We start from the raw sequence: 13,196 nt of genomic DNA, 5'->3' as shown, positions 1-13,196 counted from the left end.
AGCCAAGTAATTAACACTTACAAGACCACCTCGAGTCCGAGTACGTGTGTTTAATAAAGCTGCTTTCTTACTCTCCTGTAATTGTTTTAACCTCTTTTCAGCTTCCTGAAGCCTGATTAAAAAATAAAAGAATGTAAAGGAATCTTAAGTGTTACAGAACTACATTAACTAGAGGCTTTAAAGAGCCTGAATCGCTCATCTGACTCAATAAGCAACATTCTATTTTTGTAAAAGCGGTCATGTTTTTTCTTGGATAAAAATTACTAACATTCATACCTACGGAACAATCATATCAATGTTCATTAAATTCTGTCCAGTAGTTTCTGAGTTTTGGAGATATATGCAAACTTCTGTTTGACCCCTATGTTCTATTTTTAGTAATGTAGCCAGGTTTTCTGATAGATCAAAAATCCCTAAATCAGTTCTACGCAGAACACCCTAAGGAACATTAATACTAAGTTTTGTTCAATTTGGTTCAGTAGTGTCAGAAGAGAAAGATTATTAAAAGTAATTACATTAAAATGACGAAAAATTGTCAAAAAAGGGCAATAACTCCAACATGGTATAACAGATTTACATAAAAATTTGACCACAGATAGATTTCATCATGCTGAAACCTTTTACCCTCTATCAGAATTTGGCTAATTTGACATAACGGTTGTGGAGGTATATGTGAAAAACTTCTGTCTGACCCCTATGTTTTATTTTCAGTAATGGCAGCCATGTTTCTGACATATAAAAAATCCAAGTGTTCAAGGACTCCACATACCCGTCACCTGAAGGCGAGTGCAATTTCGTTGTGGGTAAGTTGATTTTTATGCAAAGGCGAATTTGCATTCATAAAGTCAAAAACAATGGCATGCTTTACCAGCAGTTTTTTTTTACAAGGTACAAAGGGGGATTGGTTTATTTGGTGATTTCTAAATACTCCTAAAATTTGTTTGCAAAAGAATATAAAATAGAAAAAAACTATGATCAATGCTCACTAAATAGGGTTTGTAAGTTTTGTTTTCCTTATCGGAATTTTCAGTGTAGAACATATTGAAATCCAAACACTGATCTGCATTTTACTGCTTACTTCCCAGATCTCGAAACCCTGCATTACAATGCAAAATCTTCCATTGACTGCTTTTCTTAATAATTTTATCATGTATAAATATATATTTGTCATTTTCATTAGTACATTTTTTTGTATTTTTACACAGAAAGAAGTTTTACTTTAAATACTGAACTCAACGCTTGGTATATGACAAAGTTTCCATGATAATGAATGGTAGATTAGGACCCATTCTCTTGAAACCACAAAGTAACGTATAAAGACCTCCATATCCTACTGATAACCCCCATTATCCCATTTTAAACATGCACCTTTTCACTTCCTTTGGACTAAATAAGAGGGTGTATTATGAAATTAGTATGTGATAAAGATTCTATGTAAGTAGCCTTAAATTACATTCAGTTGCGTAGAATGAGTTATGGATGAGAGATGGGCCCCACCCCTATATTCATAAACGACAAAGTCCATTTTTTTGCTATGTGAAACCCTCAAGTTGATTTGGATTTAAATCTAAAATAGGAGGTGCATAATGGAAATATGTAGTACAAATTTTATGAAAGTTTAATTCAATTCTATTCAGCAATGTCAGATGAGTAACAGAAAAGAGATTGGTCCCCCATGTCCCCATTTCAATAAATGACATAGTCAATGTTTTGCTATGTGAAACCCCCAAATTATTCAGATCAAAATCCAAAATAGAAGATTCATGTATATATCAATCAGAACTTCATTCATGATACCATGATATAAAAACAGCATGATACTATGATATGACTGATTTTTTTTTATTTTGAGATTGTATAAAAAAAAACATTTGTACAACAAATTAAGAAAACAAATAATATTTAAATAACAAGCAAATTACACTTACTTAATTTTGAGAACTTTTTGTTGTTCCTTTTTCCACATTTGTTTGAAGTCACCACAGAATGATGACCATAAAGAGAAGAAGTATTCAGGAGTCACCACTTTGTCACCAACTTTTGGTTTTACACAAAAGTAAATCACAATTTCCTCGAACCTACAAAACAAAGAGTACCGAGTAAAATTAACCAGTATCAAGTATTAACAGAAGTAAATTTGGTAAAATCTGAAATATGCACACTAAGAAATCCCCAGTATAATGGTTCACTTAGCATGACTGACCATCACTGGGTCAAAATTAGAAATTTTGTCAACAGAATATTAAAAAATATAGTATTCTAACAAAGTCATCTTCCCATGAAGTGTTTATTACCAGTGCATTTCAATGAAATTATAACCCATTTTACAAAATAAAATGCTTTATTGAGCGCATCATGATATAACCATAGTTAGGGCAAGTGTGGACACAATATTAGTTTTTGACACTTACCATTCATTATGGACACAACAACTAGTTTGTTCACAATATTAAACAAAATTTGAAATTCAAACAAAAATTTTTGAAAATCGGACAAAAAAGTACGAAAGTTGTTTTGTAGGGGTGTGGCCCTTTTGACCCCTTATACCTCGAAAAAAGCCATAAGAGATATCCGAAATCTGATTGTGAAAAACATGTATAGATTTTCATGAGGAATCCAATAATTTTTTTGTTTTAAATTGGACAACTAAAATAAGAAAGTATATTTTTTTTTTTTTAGGGGGGGGGGGGTGGCGGGGGGTGATGGGGGGTTGGTGGGGGTGGACTCTTTGTCCCCTTACACTGGTAACTTGAAAATGGTCCAAAAAAAAAAAAAGCATCAAATCTGCAAATAAACTTGTTTACCAGACCTATTTTTACCCTTTTTGGGCCCTTATTCTAAAACAGTAGTGGCCACAATCTTCAAATTAAAAAGATACCTTCATTTAATAGTAAGTAAATTCATATCAAATTTTCAATACAACCACAACCAAAGTTATTGCACAAAAATAAAGTGTCTACGGATAACAAAGATGACATGCCAAAATACAATCACAAATGTTTTGTGCTCGTATACTAATTATTTCTTAAATCTGATGGTATAAACAGTGGAATAACAATGGGTTATCACTGACCATGTTTAATCTATTTCCTAGTTCTTATACAGAGCTAAAAGTACCAAATATGATAATCATGTGTAAATTGAAACATATAAGTTAATCATATCACACTCAATTCAAATGCTAATCATATGCTGTAATCCATATGATTCTCATGCATGGAAACATTTGGCTGTGGAGAGACTTAATTAGAATATAATGGTTATAATGAACAGAAGTTGAAATCGCATGATAATATCTAAACATTTGATCTCAATTATGAATTTACAATTTTCACAGTAAAACAAAGTTTGAATTATTCCATAATAAGCTGAAATTTGGTGTAGGTTAAAAAAGTCTTCTTTTATTGCCTTTCACTTTATCTGATACCAATTATATAGATTCTCCTAAGGACTGTTTTTTTTTGTCAATATCCATATAATATATATAATATATAATGATGGTGTAAGAATTGGTAACTGTATCCCATCCTAAATTGGTTAAAGAGGAGAAAACACTGTATAATTAATATCCAAACTTACATTTCTTTGGATTCTTTAATAGAATCTTCTTGTTCTTGTAAATCATGTTTGCCTGTTGACACAAAACCAAATCATAAGTAAACAAGGTCTTTTTTAAGTAACAATCTTCAAGATGTAAAAAAAAACAACCTTTCTTAATGTATTCAGGTAAATAACTTTCACATGCATTAAAAATCTTTATAACCTATATCTACCTATATAAATCAACTACAACATACAATCTGATTACAGACAAGTACTCAGGCTTTACGTGAAGTATGGCTGCATCTAGATAATTAAAATTTTATATGCATTTTTTGTTTTAGAATATTAAAATCTTAATTTTGTTTTTTCAATGCATTTTTACCAATAGTGCAAAGGGTGTAAAAAGAAATGTTTTTAGATGATCCCAATGTATTAAAGATGAGCTATTTTCATGTTGACATACATGACAGGCGAATGAGTGGACATGGACATTAAAATTCAGGTCAGATTTTTATTTAAGTCTACCTTACAATTAATGTTCTAATATCAAGGTGTGCCATGGCTTAATACAGTTTTTCTATATGCAAAGGTTTATCTGTAGTAAGATGGAATGTTTTGGTGAAATTGAGTCCATATTTGTCAAAATGTAATCATGAACCTGAAACTGCACAATGTACCCTGATGAATCTTTATATGAAGGTTAGGCGTCATATGTAAGTGACTAAAGAAAGACAGTTGCCGTTGGATGCCTGCAAGGGGGGAATTAGTTGAACTTCTCATACACACCACTCCTACTACACCATTCAATGGTTTTAAGAAAAAAAAAAATCTGTGAGCAAATGGCTTACCCCTTTTTCAATCATGACATAAGGAAAATAAACAATTCTTCAGTAAATAGGAAGTTGTCAAATTTTTCCAAAAACAGATCCAATCATATGACATACCAACAGAAAGAATGTGATAAAAATGTCAAGCTCTGTGATGAGTAGTCATTGAGAAAAGTATTATGGAAAAACATGTTATGAACCGACAAGGGTAAACAGTATACTCCTTCAGAGTGGGGGTATAATTAAATAAAAGTAATATGGCATCATATCAGATTTACATTATAGCACATAAAGGAGAGTAACTATTGTCAAATACCTTCAAGGAAACATATAGTGGAACTGGAGTGGGGTGTCCTTTTTCTGAGCTTGAACTAACCACAGCATTTAAGCAGTTTATACAAACCTTTATCAAAAAAATCCTCCATGACAGCTTTGAAGGGTTGAAGGTCATCTTCATGGGCATGTTTTATCACCTTTTGTGATCTCTTGTGGGCAGCTAGAAAACAAATAATAAAAGATTTAATGAAAGCATCTACTAGTAAGTAATATAAAGTACTGTAAATAAACTATTATACACATATTGTCTAAGGGTGATATGCCTAAGTAATACAAGAGGTCGATACACACCTAAGATGCAGTAAATATCAAGCATTTTTTAGGGGGTAGAGCTAGAAAGGAATCGACCAATATAACACATAATGCTTACCCAATAGAAATTTGTGATTTTTATGTGAAGTATAATATTGATATTTATTATTGAATACATAATGACAGAGTCATCTAAAAAAGAGAGGTGCCAAGGAATTGTTCACCTAGGTCTAAGATGCATACAACTACCATAGAAATGAAAGTTTGTTAGGCAAGTTCAATTTTGATCAAAATGAAACAGTGTTGTAGCTTGGATTATATTATTCACCAGGTGCAAATTTAGACTTGTTGGGAATCAGTCTTTTCAGTCAGCATGTTAATTTATCTGCCTAAGGTATAAACAATTTAAACACCAAATTCTACAATAATGAACATATTTTTTTATTCTTATATTTTGTCTTATTCCTTACAACTAATTCTTAATTGAGAAATGAATTAATATCATTTTAATGGGCATTTCACATTTCATATGTCCCATAGAGAATCACCATACAAGTAATTCCAAACACGCTTTGGTGTTTTCAGCGTGAAAATAAACTTTGAAATGATGATGGGCAATAGGCTATTGCAAAAAATATATCATGCTAATTGCCCAAGGGTGGTATAGAAGGTGGCGAGGGCACCACTGGATTTCATAGGACATCTTTAATCCAGATGAACTATTAATTCATAATATGGCTTTTTATCTAGTATTTATAGCGAAATTGTATATTTTGTGAAAAGCCACAATTACAATAAGCACTCATGTTGTTAAAATGTTTGAGTTGACAGTTGTTCCTATGAGAACATGATTATTTTTTTGTCCAGTTTGACAGACAGGTGTTCCTATGAGAACAGACGAGTGCTGGTCAGTTGTTTCTTTATTTACACAAAGGAAAGGTTTTTATGAGGGCTTCTAAATAAAAAAAAAGAGAAGCTACTAGCAAAGTTCTTTGTTTTCAGTTTCTGTTATAGATGATGTATTATCTCTGCTCCCTTATTTTTAAACTGTACAATTTACAACTACAAAAATCAAACCTAGTCTTCCTTTATAATATGGCACCTTGTGGTAAAATTTATTAGAGATCTATACACTTATATTCTGAAAATCAAATGTCTTCAGACAACGACAATAACACATGATACCATTATACGAATGCAATTTTTTTGCAGTCAGCTAAAAATGGAATACAAAAAATAAAGACACCTGAAGAAACTAGAAAAACTGTGAGAAGAACTCACAAAGGATATACCCCTCCACCCACATATTTTCATGCTGACTTGAGTCACTGAGGCATTAACATTTTAATGTCATGGTGAAAGCACATTCAAGGTCAGCATCATGTGATATGGTATGAAAAATAAAAACCTAATAATTTTAACTTAAGTTCAAAAGTAAAGGATATTTTTATATCATGAATAAAGGCTGACACATTGATTTATGGAGATTCATCCACACACCGAAAATGGAAAGCCTTCATCAAAAGACAAAAAAGTTGTGTCCCAGACATGAAATGTCCCAAATATGGTATGACTATGTTGAAGTAAGAAGAAGGTATGGCCCTGGTATGAATCAGCACAGACTGATTCCTATACACCCCAATGAACTTGAGTGTCTCCTGGTAATACACCCATGTGCCAAATATGGTATGAATAATGAAAATCCAAATATTTTAACTTGAGTTAAAGATCAAGACCATTTAAAGGTCAATAATGTACCTGACACATTGTCTAATGGTAATTCATCCACATACCCAAAATGGAAAGCCTATATCAAAAAGACAAAAAAGTTGTGTCTGGACACAAATCCATGTTAAAACACACCTTGAGATCGAGGGTCAAGGTTATATAGAGGTCATGAATGTACACAACATATTGTCTCATGGTGATACGCATGTGCTAAATATGGTATGCCTATTTTGAAGAACTAAGAAGTTATGGCCCGGACACAAATCTGCAAAAACAAACAGACAGACAGACAGAGTAATTCCTCCATAACCCCCTGAACTGTGTTCAAAGGGGTATAATTAGAAATAATTAATACATCTTTTTTTTGTACACAAAAGTAACTAATTGTAAAAGAATCTATTTTGTTATATCCATGCAGGGAGATATGATAAAACTTACCATCAAATTCTTTTCTAGTTTTTTTCAGTTCTTTATTTATATCATCAAAGTTAACGAGCATGGCTTGTGAGATATCGCTAGGATCTGGGAGAGGTAACATGGCTTTATCTGACCCTGCATTGTCATACTCAAACTTCATTATATATGTTGATACAACAAACTGCAGTAAACTCGATCTGTTGTCCTATAAAAAAAAACAACATGAGTGAAGTAAAATCCTTAATATAAGTGTTTAAACTAAAATTTTAACCTGTGAGTCTTGTGGGAATCTATTCAATATCAGTCACAAAATTATTTCTTTTTAATGTTTTAGTTACTAAAATCATTAAAATGCTTCATGAAGTGCAGCTGGATATGACAGTGTGTTACCCTGAACAGTTTATGCATATAAGAACACTTTATTAAACAATTACATGGAAAATAATTTAAAAGTTGGCACAAAATAAGTTTCTTACAATTTTGACACAATGATTATTTCAAGTATATGGAATGTTCATTTTAATTTGCATCTAATTTGTCAAGAAAATAACCTGTGGGCATTAATGTAATAAAAAATACATCATTTTGTTATCATAACAGATAAGTACAAACCCCAAAAAGTTGGAAATTCAGTGTTTTAATTGCAAACATTCTTCTAGTCATAATATCTTAAACTAACAAACCAGTCGATGCATATATTCATGTATTTTAATGAATGGTATGAGAGATGTTTTTACTAATGACTATATATTTAACACTCTGTCATATATTCAGATGATAATGTTAAAATTATTACAGCCTACCTTTGTTTTAACATCTTTTAACCTTGGAAGAATACTGATATCAAATCCATCAGCTTGTCCTCGACTTCTGTTGCCTGAAACAAGCTTATCTTTGTTCATTATGTTTCACAAGTATTCAAAATAAAAGAGACATTTTTTTATCATTAAGTTGGACCAGTACACCTTACATATCAATAAATGAACCAGAAAATGTTCCACATCATTGATTGGACCAGAACATGTTACACATCACTGATTGGACCAGAACAAAATCACACATAATTGATTGGACCAGAACATGTTACACATAATTGTTAGGACATGACCATGTTACACATTATTGATTGGACCAGAACATAATCACACATCACTGATTGGACCAGAACATGTTACACATCATTGATGGGACCAGAACATGTTACACATCACTGATTGGACATGTACATAATCACACATCATTGATTGGACCAGAAAATTTTACACATCACTGGTTGGACCTGTATATAATCACACATCATTAATTAGACCAGAACATGTTACACATCAAAGATTGAATGCCAGTGCTTCACGTCCAAAATGTGTGATTTGTCAACACTGTAAGATGACAATGAAACATCAACAAGAGGCTCCCTGAATTGCTCACCTGGTTGAATTTTGTCTTTCAAGGGCAGTTAATTTAAATAGTTTTCAAAATATTAGCTGAAAACGGTAAAAAAAACTGTCATTTTTCCCCTTTTCAAGGACAATAGCTCTTACAAGGAATCGTCTGACAACTTTTTCCTCTAAAGAATTTTGTAGTCAAAATAATAAGGATCATTTCAGCTATTGAAAGAATTTGGCTAACCCTAACGGTTTTGGGGATAAATGTGAAAAACTACTGTTTTATTTTTAGTAACAGTGGCCATGTTTTTTGATGGATCAAAAATCCCCACATCAGTTCCATGCAGGATACCCCAAGGAACATTCATACCAAGTTTGTTCCAATTGGTTAGGTAGTGTCAGAGAAGATTTCTGAAAGAAATAACAAAAAAATAGCAAAAAGTGTTTCTTGAATAAGGGCAATAACTCCAACATGGCTTAACGGATTAAAATGAAAATTTGAGCACAGATAGATCTCATCATGCTGAACATTTTTACCCCCAGCTAAATATAACGGTTTTGGAGATATACGCGAAAAACTACTGTCTGACTCCTATGTTTTATTTTTAGTAACGGCAGCCATGTTTTTTTCACAGATCAAAAATCACCACATCAGTTCTATGCAGGATATCCCAAGGAACATTCCTACCAATTTTGGTTCCAATTGGTCGTGTAGTGTCAGAGGAGAATGTTATTTGAAAGAAATAAAATAAAAAATAGCAAAAAATGTTGAAAAAGGGCAGTAACTACAACATGGCCTAATGGATTAAAATGAAAATTTGACCGCAGATCGATCTCATCATGCTGAACACTTTTACCCCCCCCCCCTCAATCAGAATTTAGTTAAACCTAACAGTTTTGGAGAAATATATGTGAAAAACTACTGTTTGACCCCTACATTCTATTTTTAGTGACAGTGGCCATGTTTTTCGGCAGATCAAAAATCCCCACATCAGTTCTACGCAGGATACCCCAAGAAACATTCATACCAAGTTTAATTCAAAAAGGTCAAGTAGTGTTAGAGGAGAAGAGTTTTGAAAAATTGTTAATGACAACGACGATGGACAACAATGATGACGGACGCCAATAGCTCACATGGCCTTTGGCCAGGTGAGCTAAAAATGAAACATTTCATTCAAAATGAATATGTCAAGCCTTACAATAAAAGTTAATTCTTATAATTACATTTCATATGTTTCTCTTATTTTATTTCTATTTTGTTTTAGCTATAAAAAGAAATTAGGCAATACACAGTGATCAATAAAAGTAGTCCACTTAAAATTGTGGGTGTGGCCTATATAAATAGCAAGAAGATGTGTTTCATCAACTTTCAAACGAAACATCATATGTAAAGCTGTTTATCCAATAAGATTATTGTATTAAAATGATATGCACAGCAAATGTAATTAGAAAACATTCAAACAATCCTGTCCTGGAAACATGAACTAAGTTCTACTGATTATTTTACCTCCATTCATATAGTTGCCAACAGCTAGCACTAACCCTAATACGTCCTTTACACCTTTACCATTCATCAATAGCTGCAAATAGAATGCTCAGATATAACGAAACAGTAAAATCCATAGCTTCTGCACCATATGCATTCATATCTTGTATGTAATTTTTTTGGTGGTCAAGTTCAATAATATTTCATTACCCAGGAAATGTTACTAGAGAGTATTGTTATTGGTTGAGTGTTTATATAATTAAAGTTTATTAGTAGAATGTATGGCTGTAGCCAGTCATCAGTTCAAATGAACATACAATAAATATCCATTCCATTTTAATTCTTACTTCATGTTCACAACAGACCACAGTAAACATTGTTTATAAAAGTATGAATTACATAATATAGCAACACCATAATCATCATCACATGGAATATAATGGAATACAATAACTTACATCAGAGTAAATGATTTATCATACAACTTTCCTTTCAATTTATAGATGTACTGTATCTTACAACAGTGGTTATTTGTATTATAACTTACATCAGTGGATATTTGTATTATAACTTACATCAGTAGTCATTTGTATTATAACTTACATCAGTGGATATTTGTATTATAACTTACATCAGTAGTCATTTGTATTATAACTTACATCAGTGGATATTTGTATTATAACTTACATCAGTAGTCATTTTTAGATTATTCAGTTTGTTCTCTATCACAGATATGCTTTCTTGAAAAGATTCTTGGAACAAAAAACAAAACATTCTCTCTGCAAAGTCAGGAATCACAGTCAAATCATATAAAAATCTGAAAATAACAAACCAATACATTACATCACCAAAGTCAAAATCAACACATTAACTTTACATTTGAAATAAATAAAAAGGCATTACTTTCAAGGGTCCTTGGTGATTATATTGAATGGATATCAAGTTATGAGCACTTTGGTACATCTTATTGTTTTACACTCATCATCCCACTAAAATAAAAAAAATTATTGTGCACTTTTTTACTTTCATCAATGGCAATAACTCTAACAAGGAGTCATCCTGAATACTTGTCTCACTTACTACTTCCAAGTCAAATGGCCATACCCTCTTTGTAGTACCAATAAAACACACTGAACCTAGATCTATGAATTGTAAATGCTTCTTCTGTGTGAATATTGATCAAAAGTAGATAAAATAAAGTTGAGAATGTGTACTTAATATTAACATTAGTATACTAATTACAATTGGATTTTACCACAAAAATGTATAAAAATTGTTTTCATGTGTGAAAAATTTGCCTTCATGCTGTCAGTTAAGGTATAACTATGGATTTTCAGTATTATCTATTCAAGTAAATTTTGTAAAAGACTTCTACGATCATTGTACCATTAGTATAAGGATTTTGAAAAGCATTTTTTTTCAAGTTTTACAATGGTACATCATTTGTCTTGGAAATTCACAGGAACATTTTAAAAATTACTGTCTTAACATGTAAAGTAATGGAACCGTTAGAAGTGGTTAGTGAGACTACTGTTGACTAAGTCAGGATGATGTGCCATACAATTAACTAAGTCAGGATGATGTGCCATACAGTTTACTAAGTCCTGATGATGTGTCATTCAGTTAACTAAGTCCTGATGATGTGCCATTCAGTTAACTAAGTCCTGATGTTGTACCATACAGTTTAATAAGTCCTGATGTTGTACCATACAGTTTAATAAGTCCTGATGATGTACCATACAGTTAACTAAGTCCTGATGATGTGTCATTCAGTTAACTAAGTCCTGATGATGTGTCATTCAGTTAACTAAGTCCTGATGATGTGTCATTCAGTTAACTAAGTCCTGATGATGTACCATACAGTTTAATAAGTCCTGATGTTGTACCATACAGTTAACTAAGTCCTGATGTTGTACCATACAGTTAACTAAGTCCTGATGATGTGTCATACAGTTAACTAAGTCCTGATGATGTGTCATTCAGTTAACTAAGTCCTGATGTTGTACCATACAGTTTAATAAGTCCTGATGTTGTACCATACAGTTTAATAAGTCCTGATGTTGTACCATACAGTTTAATAAGTCCTGATGTTGTACCATACAGTTTAATAAGTCCTGATGTTGTGCCATACAGTTAACTAAGTCCTGATGATGTGTCATTCAGTTAACTAAGTCCTGATGATGTGTCATTCAGTTAACTAAGTCCTGATGTTGTACCATACAGTTTAATAAGTCCTGATGTTGTACCATACAGTTTAATAAGTCCTGATGATGTACCATACAGTTTAATAAGTCCTGATGTTGTACCATACAGTTAACTAAGTCCTGATGTTGTACCATACAGTTTAATAAGTCCTGATGTTGTACCATACAGTTTAATAAGTCCTGATGTTGTGCCATACAGTTAACTAAGTCCTGATGATGTACCATACAGTTTAATAAGTCCTGATGTTGTACCATACAGTTTAATAAGTCCTGATGTTGTACCATACAGTTTAATAAGTCCTGATGTTGTACCATACAGTTAACTAAGTCTGATGTTGTACCATACAGTTTAATAAGTCCTGATGTTGTACCATACAGTTTAATAAGTCCTGATGTTGTGCCATACAGTTTAATAAGTCCTGATGTTGTACAATACAGTTTAATAAGTCCTGATGTTGTACCATACAGTTTAATAAGTCCTGATGTTGTACCATACAGTTTAATAAGTCCTGATGTTGTACCATACAGTTAACTAAGTCTGATGTTGTACCATACAGTTTAATAAGTCCTGATGTTGTACCATATAGTTTAATAAGTCCTGATGTTGTACCATACAGTTAACTAAGTCTGATGTTGTACCATACAGTTTAATAAGTCCTGATGTTGTACCATACAGTTTAATAAGTCCTGATGTTGTACCATACAGTTTAATAAGTCCTGATGTTGTACCATACAGTTTAATAAGTCCTGATGTTGTACCATACAGTTAACTAAGTCCTGATGTTGTACCATACAGTTTAATAAGTCCTGATGTTGTACCATACAGTTTAATAAGTCCTGATGTTGTACCATACAGTTTAATAAGTCCTGATGTTGTGCCATACAGTTTAATAAGTCCTGATGTTGTACCATACAGTTTAATAAGTCCTGATGTTGTGTCATTCAGTTAACTAAGTCCTGATGTTGTACCATACAGTTTAATAAGTCCTGATGTTGTACCATACAGTTAACTAAGTCCTGA

The 13,196-nt window shown here is 32.2% G+C and overlaps 1 protein-coding gene across 1 annotated transcript in view; it reads right to left on the bottom strand.

The window, feature by feature from the left end:
- The window catches only part of LOC148623534 (uncharacterized), a 56,294-nt gene that overhangs the window by 5,446 nt on the left and 37,652 nt on the right, over positions 1-13,196 (bottom strand). Inside the window, exons 12-19 of the mRNA XM_088565402.1 lie at positions 10,659-10,788; positions 9,993-10,065; positions 7,907-7,980; positions 7,125-7,308; positions 4,774-4,866; positions 3,580-3,631; positions 1,929-2,078; positions 22-112 (exon numbers count right to left, since the gene is read on the bottom strand). Coding sequence (XP_088421528.1) covers positions 22-112; positions 1,929-2,078; positions 3,580-3,631; positions 4,774-4,866; positions 7,125-7,308; positions 7,907-7,980; positions 9,993-10,065; positions 10,659-10,788 — 847 coding nt within the window. The remainder of the gene's footprint in view (positions 1-21; positions 113-1,928; positions 2,079-3,579; positions 3,632-4,773; positions 4,867-7,124; positions 7,309-7,906; positions 7,981-9,992; positions 10,066-10,658; positions 10,789-13,196) is intronic.

Source organism: Perna viridis, chromosome 2 (assembly GCF_037379345.1).
Source record: "Perna viridis isolate PV_CMFRI_1.1 ecotype Kerala chromosome 2, ASM3737934v1, whole genome shotgun sequence".
Classification (NCBI taxonomy): Eukaryota; Metazoa; Mollusca; class Bivalvia; order Mytilida; family Mytilidae; genus Perna; species Perna viridis.
Note: the sequence above shows the minus strand (reverse complement) of the source record. Positions and strands in the feature narration are given on the sequence as shown.